Source organism: Canis aureus, chromosome 11, assembly GCF_053574225.1.
Source record: "Canis aureus isolate CA01 chromosome 11, VMU_Caureus_v.1.0, whole genome shotgun sequence".
NCBI lineage: Eukaryota > Metazoa > Chordata > Mammalia > Carnivora > Canidae > Canis > Canis aureus.
In genome coordinates this window covers 48,838,227-48,857,707 of record NC_135621.1, presented here as the reverse complement: position 1 = coordinate 48,857,707, position 19,481 = coordinate 48,838,227, and the positions used below count along the sequence as shown (strand labels likewise).

Below are 19,481 nucleotides of genomic sequence, written 5' to 3'. Positions count from 1 at the left end.
ATGTTTTTGTGAACTTTAGATTGGACCTGAGTGGCATCTAATAAAAAGACGATTGGGTCAGAGTTTTCAGAGCATTTTTACATTTTAAAAATAAATTTTAAAATTCTATTTCTGATTCTAACTATTGTCATTAATTTTCTAAGTTGTTTGGACCACATCTGTTGCTTGTAGTCTGATTATCCAGTGGGAGGTGTTAGCATGGCTCTTTTTCCTGTCCAGTTGCTCATAGACCACACTGCCCTGCTGACTCCTCCTACCCTTGTTAATGGGGTCCATCCCCAACTTGCAACCATCTCTTCCACTGTTTTCTAGTATGAAACCTTAGAGTCATTCAGCCAGGCCTGCTAAACTTCTGTATATTCTGTGTTCATTCATAGAAAGATCTAGTAAAGTGTCTGGCAGATAGCAGGTAGTTAATAAATGTTTATTCATTCCTTCTAGTCACCCAGCCCCTTCTCATGTTAGTTACCCTCTTCCATTTTGGTTCACCCACGTGTATCCGGTTCAAGGTCTGAACATGAAGCTTTTGAAGCTTCTTGTAATAATTATATTCCGGGGCAGAAGGATCTTTCATTTATTTTTTTAAAAGACTTTATTTATTCGTGAGAGAGAGAGAGAGAGACAGACAGGCACAGACAGAGGCAGAAGTAGGCTCCATACAGGGAGCCTGATGCGGGACTTGATCCTAGGTCGCCAGGATCACACCCTCGGCTGAAGGCGGCGCTAAATTGCTGAGCTACCTGGGCTGCCCGGATCTTTCATTTCTTGGAGCTGTTAGGTGTCTGATGGGTACCACTCAGCATATTGGTTTTGTCTGAACTGAAAGCCTCTTGAAGACAGTTGTCTTGTTTTGTTCTTCCCTATCTACCCTAGTGCTAAGCTGCTAAGCATTTGATTAGGTGCTAAAGAAATATTTACTGTCTGATTAATAGACATTGTATATTCTCTTCAAAGGCAAAAATTCATAGTATTACCTAGGTGAGTTTGTTGGGAGATTATGTCCAAAATGAAATGAGGGAAAACTATCTACTTTTCACTTGTGTCTTTAGAACCTCATTCTGTTTCCTGAGGCTAGGATTACCTAAAATTCAGGCCCACCCTTAAGAAGACCATCTACTGGTCACACTTCTGAAATCCTTGATTTTATTATATGCTTTTTGATTTAGGACCCTTTAAGCAGTTAGGATAAAGGAATCTGAAAATCAAATTTTTGCTTAAGAACTAGATAGTGAAAAAAAAAAAAAAAAAAAAGAGCTAGATGTTGGGGCAGCCCGGGTGGCTCAGCGGTTTAGTGCTGCCTTTGGCCCAGGGCCTGATCCTGGAGATCAAGTCCCATGTCAGGCTCCCTGCATGGAGCCTGCTTCTCCCTCTGCCTGTGTCTCTGCCTCTCTTTCTCTCTCTCTGTGTCTCTCATGAATAAATAAATAAATCTTAAAAAAAAAAAAAAAAAAAAGAACTAGATGGTGAACTCTAGTAATTTCACAGAGAAGCACTTTAATAGCTAACATTTGTGTTTTCTTGCAGTATGTTTTACTATCTAATATTTTAGAAAAAAAGAATTGAAGAAGTTAGACCCATCTTTAGGGCTTCCTGTTTTTATTTTCTGTGGCTTAAAAAAATACCTTACTGGAAATCTTCTTTTATTTCTCTAATAATAGAAATGATAGTCATAACAAATTTGCTAAGTGGAGTTTCTTCTGGTCCCCATTTTTGTAGGATTATTGAGCATTAGATCTAGCTTGGGGGTTAAATTCAGATTTAAGGCTTGATAATTCTGGTCAAAATATGCTCTGAAATTACTGGATTGAAGAGAAAATGATCAAGCTTGCCCTGACTGTGGTTTTGATAGCTAGTAGTATGTGGCTCTTAAAAAATATGAAAAATTAGAAGTATCATCAGATCTTTACCTGAAAACTTGAGCTGAAGAACCTGACCTGGCATTCTTGGGTTATTTAAAGTGTTAGGTTTTTTTTTTTTTAAAGTGTTAGGTTTTTAAAAATCCTATTATATATTGCTTTTCTGATTCTTTGTTGTTTTATGTCTGATTTTTATTTCTCTAAATGTATCACTTGTTACCTCTCTATAATCAAATATATTTTGAGTATGGAGTACATCTTTACTTATCCTCTATTTGGAAACCTAGAGACTGAATTGGATTATAGGTTATGGGCCTGTTCTGAACTTTTAGGTTTATTAACTTATTTTAGTATGCAACATTCGTGACAAGTACTATTGTTATTCCTAGTTTATAGATGAGGAAACAAAGACACTTGCCAATGGCCAAATGTTTAACTGTACCTTGTACTGTGTACTATCTCTAATGTGTGCAGAGCACTAACCTATTCACTGTGCTGAGGGAGAAGGTGTTCTAGGTAAGCATATCTGAGCTGTCTTAGGACAGCTTGCCTTTCCACCGTACTGTGATCTGCTGGGGAGACTTGAATCAATAGAGCCAGTTACAGCTTTGGTTCTGAGCTTTATACAAAATTTGGATTTTCTAAAGTTGATAGCCACCAAATATTCCTGGTATAAAAATATAATTAGCCCAGTTTACCAGTTAATTCTGTGCAAAATCTCATCAACAACTAATTGTTAGTCATGCCTTCTTTAAAATAAATTGTCACATTTGTTAATTTGTCTGAACTTGCATGCAGAAAGGCAACATGTAAGAAAGTAATTAGGTAGCATTCTGGAAAATTCCATAGTTCTGACTCAGAGTGAAGCCTGTCAATTTTCAATTTTCAGGAGTCCCTTTGCACAAATCTTACATTGCCATTAATAATTATATGTTTCTAAAAGGTGATTACTAGGAGTTATTGTTTAATGGACTGCAGTTTCCGTTTGGGAAGGTAAAAAAGTTCTGTAGATGGGTAGTGCTGATGATTACACAATAATATGAATAGCCTGAGTGCCACGAAACCGTACACCTAAAAATGGTAACAGTGGTAAATCTTGAGTATATTTTAACCACAGTAGAACAAGATTTTTTTTTTTTTTAACACAAAAAGGTAATTATTTCACCCAGGCCCAAATGAGTGAGGGTTGTCACTTTGTGTGATTTGCTGTTGATGTCGGGTGATACAAGCTAACAGAGAAAACAGCAAGGTTTGTGAAGCTGGCATAGGGAGGCAGCTCTAGTTTAGTAGTAAAAAACGGCCAACGGGAGCCAAACTGCCTGGTTGTATGTACCGGCTCTACTACATACTTGCTGTGTGACCTTGAATAAATTACTTGGCCTTTCTGGGCCTTGTCCCAATTGAAAAGTGGGGATGGTAAGAGTGCTTATTTCGTGGAATTACTGTGAGGATTAAATGTGATAATAAAAACACTTAAAAAACTACCGGTCACAAAGTAAGTGCTAAATGGTTAATAAAGAAAGATCTAGTTCTGAGTTCTACATGATATTACTGACATAAATATATCTATAAATGTAAGTAAGTATAAATCACACATTTATTTTTTATTTTGTTTTAAAGGTAAAAGAAATAGGGGATTACTTTAAACAACACCTCTTACAGTCCAGGCACAGAGGAGCATTTGAACTGGCTTACACTGGCTTTGTGAAACTCACTGAAATACTAAACAGGTAAACAAAACAAATATCCTTTTGTGTATGTTTTTAAAAGACTAAGTGTATGAACCATGAGTCTTTTGATGTTTAAAAGAATAAGAGTTAGTTGGCTTCAAACTCTTGGAAGAAATTGTTTTCTTAGGTTTCATTGTATGATTTACTGCAGATGATGGAGTGAAATGTCCAAACCAAGTTGTTCTCTCATTGAAAGGTGATTTGAAGCAAACTCAAAGATTTTGCTAAAAATAGTTTTGAAGTTACCATTTCATTTCATTGAATGAAATGACTGTTTTGTATGTTTGAAAATTACTTGGCATTTGGAATAAAATAAGCCTTCCAGTTTTTTGGATTTGTGTATATTACAGACAGAGAAACACTTAAGGATTTTGTATTTTTCTTCATAATTTTATCTTATAGAAAATTGTAAAAGAAAAGTAAACAGGCCAAAACCTATCAAGGGTTTTTCCCCCTGGAAAAATACTTAGGTAGATTTCATATATTTAGCCAAATGTATTTTTTTGACGTTATAGGTGCTGATAATTTCATTCATTCATATAATAGATTTCCTCCAAAGAGCTTGTAAGGAAACCTTAAATTATTTAATGACTAAGTGTTCATGGCAAGTGTTCTCTAAATAAAAGGTAGTATTTTCCAGGAAAACATTTCCATTGCCTGGAAACTTTTTGAAATGAAGCAGAGTTCTGCCAGTCTTGTAGCCTCAGCAAACATTTTATTTTGGGCTGGTAAGACATCTACTCCCTGAATATTTTTGAAACTTTTTTTTCACACTCCTGGTAAAAACATTTATAGAGCATTTTGCAGTTATGGGCTGCACAGAACATCTTTAAATGATACATTATAAAATGTCCCTGAGGTTAAAATGCTGATCTTGAAAATATTTTATTATCTTTTCAATTCTTTCTTTCCAGTGTAGACATGACTTAGGAATATTTTTTCTCATAACACAGCACACTTCATTCCCTTCAAATCAGTTGTCAAATATATTTTGAATGCTAGTTGTGTGCTTAGTACTGTGTTTGGTTTGAAGGATATAGGACTTCTTTATAAGACAAGGGTCCTCTTCTTTTTTTTTTTTTTTTTAAGGGTCGTGTTCTTAAAGAGCGTATTGTTTAGTGTAGGAAATAAACAGGGATGAAATTCAAAATATTTAATAGATGGTGCGTCATGAGTACTGACTGACCAGAACAGACACTGGCTGTCAGCACCCACATTGCTATATGTATGGATATGTGTTAGCTAAATACCAGCCTGGAAAGTAAGACCAACACACTTGGGCAGCCCTGGTGGCTCAGCGGTTTAGCGCTGCCTTCGGCCGGGGGTGTGATCCTGGAGACCCGGGATCGAGTCCCATATTGGGCTCCCTGCACGGAGCCTGCTTCTCACAATGCCTGTGTCTCTGCCTCTCTCTGTGTCTGTCATGAATAAGTAAATAAAATCTTAAAAAAAAAAAGAAAAGACCAACACACTTGAGCAAGATAAACAATCCAATGTAATTGTCAAAATTTTACTGAAATTTACAAATTCTGTAGGAATATAGTGAGAGAAAGCAACAGAGGCTGGTAGGACTTAATGGAGGAGGTGGCATTTATGCTAATGCATGATCAAGGTTTAAGTAGATATCAGGAGAAAGGAAGAAACTTTTGAGCAGATGTACAGAGGCTAGAATCAGAATGGCATATTGTTAGGGGAGTGAATAAGCCATCCTTATTGTGGTGGTGGTGGTGGTGGTGGTGGTGGTGGTGGTGGTAGTGCTGGTGGTGATGGTAATGGTGTTAGTAGCCAATACCAAATAACTGGATAGATTGAGACCAAATCAAGGATGTTTAGAAAGTAGGTTTGCTGTAGTGGGGAGGGAAAAAGACATTGAACATTTTTTATCTGAAATAGATGATAGGAAGCATTGTAGAACAGAGAAATAGTAAATTTTGACACAGCGTCTTAGTTCTGTTTATATTCATTCCATTTATTGGCAGTGAGATTGTTTAAAAGTTAATCTCCTTAGCTCTGATCTCTCTCCCCTAAAGTAAGGAAAAGAGGAAAAGAATAAGAAAAAGAATATTTTCCCTATTGACAGCTCTCTGGCTGTTGTTATATAGATGAAGTTTGCATTATAAAACTTTCTACAAGTGGAAAACATCAGTGAGATTGGTGCTGATTGTGGTGTTGGTGTGTAAAAGTAGTTTTCCAGTTGGAACTACTGGGTTAGATAGATTGTAATGGCAGATTATAGTGAGGAGAGCCTGGAATCAGTTATAATGATCTAGGTCTAAGGTGACAAGAGCTTCCTCTGTGGTGATGGCCTTGGGAATGGAGGGAAAGAACTGGTATGTCAGTTAAAATTTAGCCCCACATAGTAACAACTCTACTTACAACTTATTGATGCTTTGAAGGAAGCTGTGGATTTTATTATATTTATAATATACATTTACATAATGTATTTCATGATTTTATGTGTCAAGAATTAGGGGCATGGCTCAGTTGGGTGAATCTGCCAGCATACACTAAATACAGTATGGTGGCATAGGGCTGGCAGATGAACTGGTCAAGAGGATCCAGGATGGCTTTATTCATATTATGGCACCTTGGTGGGATAGCTGGAAGATTGGGCCAGGTTGGGACTACATGTGGTCTCTGAGCAGGACAGTGTTAAGGTAGTTGGCATTCATGTGTGCAGCTGGCTTCCCCCAGAAAGAGTTCTGAGAGAACTAGGCAGGAGAGGCACAGGATTTTCTTTTCTTTTTCTTTTTTTCATGGTCTTTTCTGACATAACCTCAGGAGTCTGATAGCATTGCTTCAGTCACATTCTTCTGGTTGTAAGTGAATCTTAAGGCCAGTCCAGATTCAGGGAGAGAGGAATTAGACTCCACTATGTGTTTGATGCTGAAGTGGCAAGATTGTGTTGCTGAAATACATGTGGGATGGGAGATACTGTGGTGGCCATCTTTGAAAAATGCAATCTGCCACATGAACCAACTGAATGTGAGTGATGGAGGGCACCAGGGAGTCCATGATTGTTTCTATGGTTTGATTGATGGTGACCAGAACAATGGGATTAATGTTAACAAAGACAGGGAAACTGAAAGAGGGAATTAGTTTGATAAAGATGAATAAATTTGTTTCGTATGTGTTGTATGTGAGATAATAATGGCATATCCTGATGGAGATATTTAAGTCAAACTTGGAGATAGAGATTAAGTTTGGGAGATATAACAGAAACAGAAATGTAGGTTTAGGAGCTGTCACTGTAACCATCATAGTTAGGAGGATTGTAGTCTTTAGGGGACAGTGTAAAAGGAGAAAAGAACAGAGGACCAAGGACAGAGGCTTTTGAACAGCTGTATGTTGGGTGGTTGAATGGTACAGTTGAAGGTATTCCAAATAAATGGAACAGAGAGACTAGGCAAGGCCCAGTGCCCAGTATCTCAGGCACTCCTAATCTGCTTTAAAAATCTCTTCATGGTTGTCACTCTTGGCTTTTAACCTGTTACAAGTTCTCAACTGTTGCTTCCAAACCAAGTGGTTCTTGGTCCCTTTGGAGACATTTCAGATCTGCTGAACAGAATGTTTTGCAAAGAACATCTTTACAATGTGTGCGGCTTCCTTTTGTTTGGCTTTTATTCTTAAAAGAAAATGTGTTTCTTTTGGATCCTTTTGAAAGCTTTTTATAACCTCTTAAGTTATGAAAAAGTTATTTTTCATACAACTTTTTAGAAGTTTGCAAAAAGAAATCTGGGCTTTCATGAAAATCCACTGAAATGGAGGCCAACTGCTGGCCACCTCTTGAACTACAGCTGTGTTGGGAAGGAAGCACTTAAAGAGATTAATGGATAAATAACTGAAGAGTTAAACATGAGCCACATTGTTTGAATTGGTTTTTAATAGGATTATTCAAAATGTCTTCAAATGTAAACTGACTTCACTATTAAACAATCATCTAAGAATAAATGGGAATGGGAGATGCCATTTTTCTTTTTCTGGGAACTTTTCAAAAGCAACATTTGCACATATACACACATAAACAGTATATTATTTTTTTAAAATATGATTTTTGTATATTGTGCTTTCTATTTAGAATTTGACGAAACATGTATACTCTGAAAACGTAAGTACGTGCCTACATATTTGATTGAAGTGGTTAGGTACATTCAAGTCATAACTCGAAGGTTAAGTTTCTGATGAAATTTATATTTGCTTGTTTACCCTTTATGACCTTTGTATTTTAAGTTGTTTTTTCAGTGAAAATGAATAGACTCTTAAAGTAGGGTGTTAGGCCAGGGACCCTGGCTTTCATTTGTACAACCATGAATTAATCTTAACTAAGGGGACTAAATTATTGACTACAATTCTTTTTTTTTTTTTTTTTTTTGACTACAATTCTTAATGTAGAAGGGAGATTCGTGAATGCTTAATATTGTCTTCTGCATATATGTGAATTGTTCTGTGTATTGAAATGTAACTTAACCTACAACCATTTACTGTAATAATTACAATCATTAACAATTATTGGCCTGAAAATATGAACTACTGACATTTAGCAGAGTTTGTCATAAAATGGTAATGCTAACTTGTGGATGTCAACAATGATGGTAGACAGAAGTAATTTAAATATGTATTTAAAATTTCATCAATTAATTATAGCTACTATAATTTAAATTCAATAGAAGACTTCTTATGAACAATTGAATTATAATAATGAAAATATAATTTCCTCTACTTCACTGGAGAATGAAAGACTGAGTCTCTATGGAATATGTGATTGAGAAAGAAATAAATATAGACTGTACTGTATGAGATTTGGTTAAAAAGTCATTCAACTTGTGATATACAATCTTGTCTAAACTTTTATTCACATCTGTTTTGGCAAATGTGTCTAAATAAAACACTTTTATTTCTTAGTGCCCTATGAATTTTATTTAAAACATTAATAATTAAATAAAGAATAAGTTACAGTCTACTCTGGAAAACCATATTTATTCTTTATATAGAGAGGAAATCTTTTAAATTTCCCATTTCTGTAGCAGATTGAAAGGATTTGTGGAAAACTAGGGTGTCTTAACATTTAAATTCTAAATCTTGGTGTCTTTGGTTTTCGGCCTTTGAATTTTTATTTTTAAGCCCACTCCATAGTTGAGTCAGGTATTACCTTCTTTCTGGAACTTTGAATAACTTGTTTTTAAAGTTCTTATAGTAATACTGAGTCATTTAGACATAATAACAGAGAACTCTTGTTCTCAGTGAGTAACCTCTATCTCAGCTCTGTTAGTAAAGTCCCAAAGTTTTCAATATTCATTTTTCTCCTTGATCTCAGAGAATGGTTATATTAAATATTAAGGGAACCAACAATCTAATCTGCCCTTATAACCACTTTTTAAAATCCACTGTATCTTGCCCTTTCCCTATGGCCTTCTTATTGGTAATTCAATTTAGATTTGGTCACTGTTGTTACTGCTTGTGCCTGAAGCTCAGTCTTCAAAATAGCCCCCTGATGTTTTAGCCTGCAGTAAACCTCAACAATATTTGATGATGGTGAGGGAGGTTAAGATGACTTCTGTTGATATGTAGCTTTCTCACTGGATCTCATTTGGGCAAATCATTTTTCAGGCTTAAAGTTTCTCCATGCTTCAGGGTTATGTTACCTTTTTAAAATGTGTGTGCACATGCACACAACCTTCACAGACATCTGTCACTGTTTAGTTTAATTGAAATAATAAACATGAACCTTGAAATAATAAACATAATACTTGACCAGAGAATGAATAGAGAATTTAGCTTATGAAATAACTGGAGATTGGGAAAAATCTCTAAGTTAGGAAAAATAACCATACTGAAAGAGTTTGAGGAAATGAAGATAACATTTCTCAATTAACAATAGTAATAAAACTAATCAGAACTCAACAAAAAATAACTGTGTTAGCATACTTAGGTGGACGGATGAAGCCATCGGAAAGCCACTTTGTAGCCAGGGAACCTGATTTACTGGCACAAAATAGTCTAATGACCAATTAGTTGGGTATACAGCATATATAATTTGATTTCAGTCTGCGGGTTTTATGCTTATCTTAGAATACTTATCCACTATGAGTGAGATAGCCTTGTGGATAGAAAGTGGACTAATCTGCTTATGGAACAATAATTTGCTCCAGTGATTTGTTCAAGACAACACAAAGGCCTAAACAGTAGTGATGGCCTGCCCTCTTCATTTCTCTTACTTTTAGTAGAGATTCAGGCCATAGCCCCTTAACGTAGGAAAAACAAAAACCAAAAAACATCTCCTACCCACGGCAGTCTTTTTTTTTTTTTTTTTTTGGACACTGTTGAACAGGATAATCAGAATGATCTGATTCCTCCCACCCCATGCTCTCAACCACCACCTTCTTCTGTGTTTAGAAGAAAGAATATTGAGGTATGAATTGGAGCTGAGCTCCATCTACCAGCTTTGTTGACAAGAGGAAAGCTATTTAACCTCTTTGGGTCATGTGTCCTCTCTGATGAAATGAGAGGGTTCAGCTTTCTCGGGTGTCTTTCAGCTCTGAGTGTCCTACTCATTGTACAGTGCTGCTCTAGTTTCTGATTGGGAAAGTCTAGTCTGATAGAGGGCATGAAAGATTGGGGGAAGTTGGATCATTTTTAGTAAACATCCTTTAGAACTGGTAAACCATCTCTTAGGAGTATTTTGTGGATTAATGACATTTAATGAGAGGTTTTTATGAAGAACCTTGAATCCCTTGTAAGAATGTTACAATTTGTATGATGTACTCAAGACTTAAAGACATTGTGTATTTTGTATTAAGTTGACATGGAAATGAAATAAAACAAATGATCCTTCAGAGGAAGAGGATGCCGTTCTTTGAGTGGAGAGGCCTTTGCTAGCAAACGCTGGATTGGAATTCCCCATGGCCGTGGCTGGGATTGCATAGAGCTGGCTGGCACAGAGAACCAAGGACTGCTTCACTCAAGAACCTTTCCCTTTTCCTTGCTGACCTCTGGAGGGTATAATGAGGAACCAAAACAAATAACTAGAGTTGTTGCATTGTTCTTGGGAGCCTTGCATGGTTCCATTTGTACCTCTCAATTCCTTCATTATCATAGGACCAGCAACTTGAGTTTTGAAATCACTTCCTTAGAAAGTCATCTTTCCTTGCTGGAGAGTAGACAGAAGGTTCATTGACTATTCAGAGCTCTAGGTTAGGCTATTGTGTTTTTATAGGCACAGTGGCTTCACCATTAGAAGCTTTAAACTTCCAGCCCTCCTTTTCTACACCTGTTTTGTTTTGTTCCAATTATCTGCCTAACTGAAGGCACAGCTAATGTGCAGCCTCTGGCATCAACACTAGTTGTCTTTGCCTAATCATTTGATAAAAGATTTTTTGAATCTCTACTGTGTACCAGATGTTGTGTTAGAAACTCTCTGTTTGACCATTGAGAGTATGATGTGGTGGGCCAGAGAGTTGCTGTGAACTTAGAGAAAATTACTAGAATCTGAAGTCAAAACATTTAACTCTGTAGAATTAAGACCTGAACAAAGGACTAAGGCCATGATGGGGCTCAGTGTTTTAGGGGATATTCTTTCTCTTTTTTTTTTTTTTTTTTAAGTTGGGGGACATTCTTATCAGGAGCTTTGGGTACTTAATGTAATTTAGAGTCAGAGCTTGCTTTTATTTGGAACAAGAACCCAGGTAATAATGTCTCATTGAATTTCAAAGCAATTTTTTAATTCTTTTATTTTCATTTTTAGGCACTAAAAAATCAAGTGCTTTGTCCGTAGCCACACATCTAGTTAGTGACCAGTTGAACTAGCACTAGAATCCAACTTTTTTTGTAACTTCATATTGCTTCAGGGTGTAGCAGTTCAACAAAAGCTTCATTGATCACCTGTTATATATAAGAAATCGTGATGGGCAGACATCATAGAAAAAATGTTGATAAGACATGGTTCTTGTTCTTAGAGGAACTTGGAGCCCAGCATTTGAATCTTTGGGATTAGAGAAGTAAACTAGATGATCTACAAGGCAGAAATGAAAGGGTCAAGAAAACATTGTACTTGCTGAGCTTTCTGTCCCAGGTGATGAGAAGAATAATCAGGGTTACCTCTGGCTTTAATGGTGGCACCTCTTATCATTGGAAAACACTTTTGTTCATGTTTTCCTTTCCAGTTACCATACCCCTCCTTTCTTTGTCAACCTGGTTTTTTAGAAAGGCACCCTTAACAGAGTTGCTAAGTTATGGGTTGTTCATTTCTTCAACAGGTATTTATTGAGTTCCTAATTGGGTGGCAGGCAGAGACAAGTAGAGAAGACAGAGAGTGTCCCTGGTATGGAGTTTATAGATAACTCCATGTTAAAGGACATTTAGAAATTAGTAAGAAAACTATCAGATAGTAATAGGTAATTTGATGTGATAAAGTTTGGTGGTAAGGAAAAATGTCTCTTTCCTTTATGCTAAGGAAGTATGTCTTCCTTTATGGAAAGGAAGCATTTAAGGAAAGGAAGCATGTCTTTTCCTTTATGCAAGGCTTGAAGGACAAGCAGCAGCAGCTTTCTGGGAAGAGCTTTCTCAGCAGTAAGATGAAGTTGAATGAGCTTATTCCAAATATTTAGGATTTTGTGAATCCTAGGATAAGGACTCTGGATTTTATGCCCTGGGATATTTTTTTTTTTTTTTTTTTTTCTGAGAGTCTCCAGTCACATGGATATAAAAATAAAAGGTATCTTGAGAATTGTGCAAACATTAATATATATGGATCCCAGTAAGTAGCTTTAAGATCATCAACAAATAAGATACATAGTGTGCGTTATGGGGTTATATATAGAAAAAGACAGAGGAGCTAGAATAGGACATGTGAGAAACAACATGAATGTGTAAAATAAATGGAGATAACGTTTTTGTTGCCAGAAAGTAAAGTATGCTATATCTCTCCATGCTGTTTTTATTCTCCTCTTGACTCTTTTCTTACCCTGTACTTGGAATCTTAGATCCATTTGTTTGGTGTCATCAGTGGATGATTTTTGGCTAGCGCATGGAATATTTATTTATTATTAAAAAAATATTTTATTCATTTATTTGAGAGAGAGAGCATGAGTGGGGAGAGGAGCAGAGGGAGAAAAAGATTGAGCAGGGAGCCTGACTCAGGGCTCAATCCCAGGACCCTGGGATCATGACCTGAGCTGAAGGCAGATGCTTAATCTACTGAACCACCCAGGCTCCCCAGTACATGGAATATTTAAAGCATGAAGCTTGTGAAAGCAAAAATTTCCTTTTACATTGTGGGTAATTTTTCTCTTCTAAACCTAAATGGTATGCTGCCCCAAGTGTAAGGGTGTAGCGCCCCCACTCCAGTTCAAAGTCAACAGTCAAACTTGTTTTTATATTGTAAGCAGCTAAAGCTTTGCTTTACAAAACTTTGAACTTGAGTGAGTGAGAAAACTGGAATTGCTCATGACAGCATTAATATGGTAGACATTTGGAGATGATTCTAAATTATCAGGTTATCCTTCTACTTTCCCTGAAATCCTCACTCTATTTTTGTTTGTTTAAGTGTAATTAGGTACGTGTTTTTCAGTTTCCTTTGTTTTCATCTGTATGAAGGAATCAAAGTCTTATTTTGGATATCAGACCAGTACCAATTATTATCTCCATGGTTGCCTGTGTATCATTTACTCTGATGTGATATGCACTATTCGAGGATTCTAAGTGTGCTATTTTCAATAGCCAGGCTAAGTGTTATTTTTTGAAATTATTGTTCGTAACTGTTTTCACTCAGATGGTGGTTATGACTGATGATGTTCAACTTGAGTAAACATGCATCATTGGCTTTGTATCAGGATTGGGAACAAATTCTGGTTTTTGACCCCCCAAATAAACTCCTTTTTTTTTCATTATTTAGAATCATTTAAATTATTAGCAAATAAAAATAAAGTGTAATGAGGAAGCATAGTAGGGTAAAAGTTTATTAACAATTAGTAAATAAATAGCTTTATTTTCATTGACACTCATTTTTCTCAAGCCAGTAACTTATTTAGTTGAATGAAGTTTCATTTGGAATTGCTCTTACACCTGGCAAAATGGAAGTCTATGTTTATGGGAAAAGGAAAGGATTTTCTTCCTTCTTGTGCCCTTAGTGATAACAGCTTGGTAAATAAAGTATTATTTGGGAAATGAAGATATTGTCAAAGGCTTGACCTTTACTCAATTGAGGTTACATATAATTACTTTCCTGGCAATTGAGTCTTGATAATTTTCTGGGAATTTTGTTTTGTATATTGGATTTAAATGTACTTTGCATTTAAAATGTGAAATTAGTTGCTTTGTGTTTGCAGGTGAAATAATTTCTTTAAGCCAGTGGTGAGTCATTCAGTTAATGTAGGAAAGTTTATTAACAGTCATAAATGTTCCCAGTTGTCCAAGGGAATTGGAATACTTCCAGAATGAGTGAGACAGAGCTCGCGTCAAGGCAGTTACAAATAGTTATCTCCTGTGGTTTTTCTGTGGGATGTTTTAATTCTCCAGCTAGCTTTCCATCCGTATCACTCAGTTTGTTTAAAACAACTCTAACCCCCACCCTGATAGTATATGTTCAGGGATTCAAATCAATCTGAGGGATAACCTGAATAAAACATGATTAGGAAGGTAAATTTCTTAAAATCCATATACTCTGATAATACATTCCAAAGTCACAGGAACATGCTTTCTGAATTATGTGTGATTTGGAATTTTTATTTTCTTTTCCCTTTCCTGGGCATAGCATAGTGCCAGGCAAACTACTAGATACTTAGTAGATCTTTTTCCCAAATGAATGAATGAAATCCACTGAAGCAAAGAATAGAGGGTTTATAGTATATCTGTCATGGGCAGGTTGCAGCAGATACAGAACTGAATATAGGACAAGCACCTTCAAGTAAGGGCTTTGGTGTCAATCTACATTTTAATTCTCCCTCTGTCACTTACAAGCCTTTTAATGTTGGAGAAATTATTTAATTTCTTTTTTTTTAACTTGATTTTAAAAACTAGGATTAAAGATTTGAATGTACTATGTATGAATGTAAATATGGTGAACTAATCAACAATCGTATAGCTGGAGGAAGACTGTTCCAGGTAGAGAGAAGGTCAGGTGCCAAGGTCTTGAGAGGCATGAACTTAGAGTATTTAAGGAGCAGCAGGCAAACAATTTGTGACCAGAGTAGAATAAGAAAAGGAATTGTAGAGGATAAGATCAAAGAGGTAATGAGGACTAGATACTATAAGATGTAGTAAGGACTTCGGCTTGTATTCTGAGTAAAATAGAGCCTTTGGAGGGTTTGTGAACAGAGGAGTGTTATGATCTGGCCTTTTAAAAGGATTACTTTGTTTTTTTTTTTTTTTTTTTTAAAAGGATTACTTTGATTGCTGGGTTGAGAATAGACTATAAAAATAAAAGCAGAGAGACCAGTTAGGAGGTTACAGTTTTATTGTAATTTAAGAAAGAGGTGATGATGGCTTTTGAAGACTGGTGGGGATGGGAACAGTGATCTGAATCTGGATGTAATTTGAAGGTAGAACAGAATAGACAGGATATATTGACCGATTGGATTTGGTATTTGAGAGAGAGAAAGAAAAAAAAAGAGAAAAGATGATCCTGAAACTTTTGACCTAGATGTATCTTTCATATGATATGTTGGGGAAGACTGTGGCCAGAGTAGATTTTTAGAGGAAGACCATCAGTTTAGTCTGGGGTATGTTGAGCTTGAGGTGTGTCTAATAGATACCTCAAGATTGAGACTGCTCTGGGTCTACTTAATTTTGCAGAAGCATGTTCTTTAGAATTTTCTTTTCATGAGGATCTCTGGGAGGCCAACTTACTATTTGTCTCAAATTGTCTTTATCTTACCTCCACTTTTTTTTTTTTTTAAGATTTTATTTATTTATTCATGAGAGAGAGAGAGAGGCAGAGACACAGGCAGAGGGAGAAGCAGGCTCCATGCAGGGAGCCCAATGTGGGACTCGATCCTGGGACTCTAGGATTACGCCCTGGGCTGAAGGCAAACACTAAACCGCTGAGCCACCCAGGGATCCCTTACCTCTACTTTTGAATGTAGTTTAGCTGGGTATAGAATTCTGGTTAACAGTTATTTTCTCTCAGTGCTTTGAAGATACTATGTCTTTTATTATTGCCAGTGAGAAACTTGTCTTTGTTAAATTGATTTCCCTTGTAAGGTATCCTATTTTTTCTTTCATCTCCTGTGGCTCTTAAGGTTTTCTTTTTTTTTTTTTTTTTGCTTTTAAGGTTTTCTTAGTCACAATTTCACTGTGACATGCCTAGGTATGAGTTTATTTACTTGGAATGAGTACTTGGAATATACTTTAAATCTAAGATCTTGTGACTTTATTCAATTCTGGAAATTTTCTAGATATTTCTTAGAGTATTTTTCTTTTGACATTCCCACTTTATGTAACCTTGCTTAAAGTATATTGGTTTCTCTGGAGCTATCATGTGTATGTATGTACACACATACATATATGTGTGCACATATATATTTTGTGTTTTTGTCTTCTTTCTCTGTAATGTTCTGGGTATATTTCCTGGAAAACTGTTGTCTGAGTCATTAATTCTCTAGACTTTATCTTATCTGTTACCTTTTTTGGAAGTACATTTTTATTTCCAGTGTTTCCTGTATCTTTTTCTTTCATAAAGATTTTATTTAGTTAGTTAGAGTAAGTATGAGCAGGGGAGAGACAGAGGAAGAGAGAGAGAAAATCTCAAACAGACTCTGCACTGAGCCTGACTCAGGACTCCATCTCACAACCCTGAGATTATGACCTGAGTTGAAATCAGGAGTCAGATACTTAACCGACTGAGCCACCCAGGCCTCCCCCAACCCCATTTTTCATAATTTCTTCCTCTTTTTAAATAGAAGTTATTCCTTATCTCTTGAGTATTCGTAACAGTTATTTTAAAGTCTTTGTCAGACTGTTCCATAAAAATAAGTTTCATATGGATTGACTTTATGTTCAAATTACTGCTTTTTAAAATTGATTTTTTTTAAAGATTTATTTATGATAGACATAGAGAGAGAGAGGCAGAGACACAGGAGGAGGGAGAAGCAGGCTACATGCCGGGAGCCCGACGTGGGACTCGATCCCGGGACTCCAGGATCGCTCCCTGGGCCAAAGGCAGGTGCTAAACTGCTGAGCCACCCAGGGATCCCCTAAAATTGATTTTCTTCATATAAAACATCTCTGTGTTTTAAATTTTGATTTACTGACTATCTAATTGGGAGTCTTTTTGGTCTCTACTTATTTTCCTTTGGCTCATTCTTCTCCATCAGAGAAACTAGATTAGATAGTGGCATTTTGGGTCTCGTCTCCCACCCAAAGTTATACTGGGAATATTACAGATCTGGTCATCAAGCTAGTAGTCAGCCTGGTTTGGGGTTTCCCTGGGCCCGTGACTTTTCCTACTGTTGCAGTTCTGGCAATAGCCTTTCTCCAACTTCCTTTCATGGGAGAGGAAGCCCTAAAATTTCCCACTTCCTGGGCCTGAGGTGAGTTACCCTTCAGGAACTGACTTCTTGGCCATCATTGCTCCTTTCAGAGCTGTAACCCCAACAGATCTCTGGTATCAGCACTCTTGCTTCTTTGCATTTCTATTCTGTTTTACTCAGAGAATTACCTTGTTTTTGACCTCAGTTGGTTTTGGGGTTCTATTTGAATATTTTGGTTATTATTAATATGTTTTGGGGGACATGCCTTGTTAAAATGTAAACCAACAGTTCCATCTCTATCAGTTCAATTGAAATTCTTTAAAGCTTGCTTTTCTCATAATAATAATTATTTTATTTTTTAAGATCTTACTTTTTAAAGTAATCTCTACATCCAAAGTGGGGCTCAAACTTACAACTCCAAGATCAAGAGTCACATGTTCCACTGACTAAGCCAGCCAGTCACCCCACTGATAGGTAATAATTTTAGAAAACCTGTTCAGTACATATTAAATACTTCACCAGGACAAACTAATTTAATCTCACCCCCCCCCCCAAAAAAAAAAAAAACCTTTCATTTTATAAAAGAGGAAAGTAAAAAATGGGGAGGTTTCATAACTTGTCCTGGATCACACAACTATTAAGTGGCAGAGTGAGGATTCTAAACTAAATAACTTGGCTCTGTAGTCTGTCTTCCTAGCCACTGTCATGTACTCTCCCACCTGGCAGTTGGGGAAAATCAGACCTTTTCACAGACTTGTTTGTTGCAAAGTAAGATAAGATGTGAAAAGTCTAGTGTTGTATCTGATGTATAATAACATTGAGTAAATGTTTATTTTTCTTTCCTTAGTGGCAGGCAAATATATTTTCGGTGTGACAATTTAAACAAAACTTGTAAGTTCATTTAGTTTAAAATATAGCATGTTTCATTTTAGTAAGAAGGGTAGGAATTCTATTATTGGACTAATTTTCTTGTGTGGCTGTGGGGACAGGACTGGCCTGGGAGAGATGCAGAGCTAGGAAGCTAGGGAATCAGAGAAATAGGGTACAGTGCAAAGTCTAAATTGAAAACCAGACAACTGAAGGATTCTACAGAAAATCTGGTGATCCTAGGGAATTCCAGATCAAGATACTATGTGGACTAGATGGGAGGAGCTGGTGCCCTGAGCATTTCCCAGAGCTCCTGAGGTTCCTGTATCCTTGGGAGTGAGCCAGAGAGGACTTTGGTGAGGGTACTTTGCCAGCCTTGACCTCTTTGAGTGTTCACTAACCTTTGTTTTCAATTCCCCAAATTAACAAGGAGCATTTAGTCTTAGTGTGCAACACTCAAGGGAATAAATCAATTGGTTAGCTGTTTATAGGTATGATAGCCAAGAATCTAAATTAGGGAATTGCCTCTGGGCCCTGAAACAACTATTTCCTCCTTTCCTGCTTCGCCAAGCCTACACATCTGGGCCTTCCACCATTCTGCCTGCACATCCTCCGAGCCCAGCTCAAATCCACCCCTGTACTGACCCCCTGTATACCTTGTGTCTAGTTCCTTGAAATACATTAGAGACTTTAAGAAAGGAAATGTCCTTGTGAGATATAATATTTGGAGTAAGTTTTATTGATTTGTATGAATAGGGATAAGTGTGGAGATCATAAACAAATGCTTAGTTGGGAATATGGAGAGAGTATGTGTATGTGCCTCTGTGTGTGTGTGTGTGTGTGTGTGTGTGTGTGTGTGTGTAGCATGTGTGTTAGAATGGGGACCGGCAAGTATACAGCCTTGCTAAAACAGAAGGCTATAGGAATGTGGAAAAAATTTTAAGGTTAGACTCACGCTGGAATATTTTATTAAGATGGAAAAGGAATTAGATCAAGATTTGTTAACAGTCATGAGCCCTTGTAAATTCAGGCAAGGAAGGATGATGCATGGTGAGGTGGCCTGGTCTCATCTCAGACCTGCCTACACTTTTCAGATTGGTTGGTTTTGCTAGAACCTCTGTGTGCTAGGTCTAGGAGGCTCAGGCGAGGCTCATGGGCAGTGTTGAGGAGCATTACTGAGCTAGTATTTATTGTACTCGTATTTTAGTCACTTGAAAAGAAAATAAGGAAATAGGAAAATACCCCTTCTTTCTTACAGTTCCTTTTCCCTCTTAGTTTTTCCTATATAGTCAATCCCTATAGAAGACTTGACCATAGACTGCAACATTATCTATAAGCCAGTCCTACATTGCCAATGGCCCTGTGGTGGGGAAAAGAACAGGTAAATGAAATCTATATGTAATCTTAGATCAAGTAGTTTTTACTTTATTTACCTCTGTGACTCCAATTTTTTGGATGGATTACATCACAAAAGATGTCTTTTGCTTTGATTTTCCTTTTCTTTTCTCTGTTTACCCATTGCGGAGTAAATTAACCCAAATATACTTAAAAGACTGAAGAATGAG

The 19,481-nt window shown here is 36.7% G+C and overlaps 1 protein-coding gene across 8 annotated transcripts in view; it reads left to right on the top strand.

The window, feature by feature from the left end:
* Positions 1 to 19,481, top strand: part of THADA (THADA armadillo repeat containing) — a 332,898-nt gene that overhangs the window by 58,163 nt on the left and 255,254 nt on the right. For all 8 annotated transcript variants that reach the window (XM_077915220.1, XM_077915219.1, XM_077915218.1 and 5 more), the window contains exon 23: positions 3,477 to 3,586. In XM_077915220.1, coding sequence (XP_077771346.1) covers positions 3,477 to 3,586 — 110 coding nt within the window. The remainder of the gene's footprint in view (positions 1 to 3,476; positions 3,587 to 19,481) is intronic.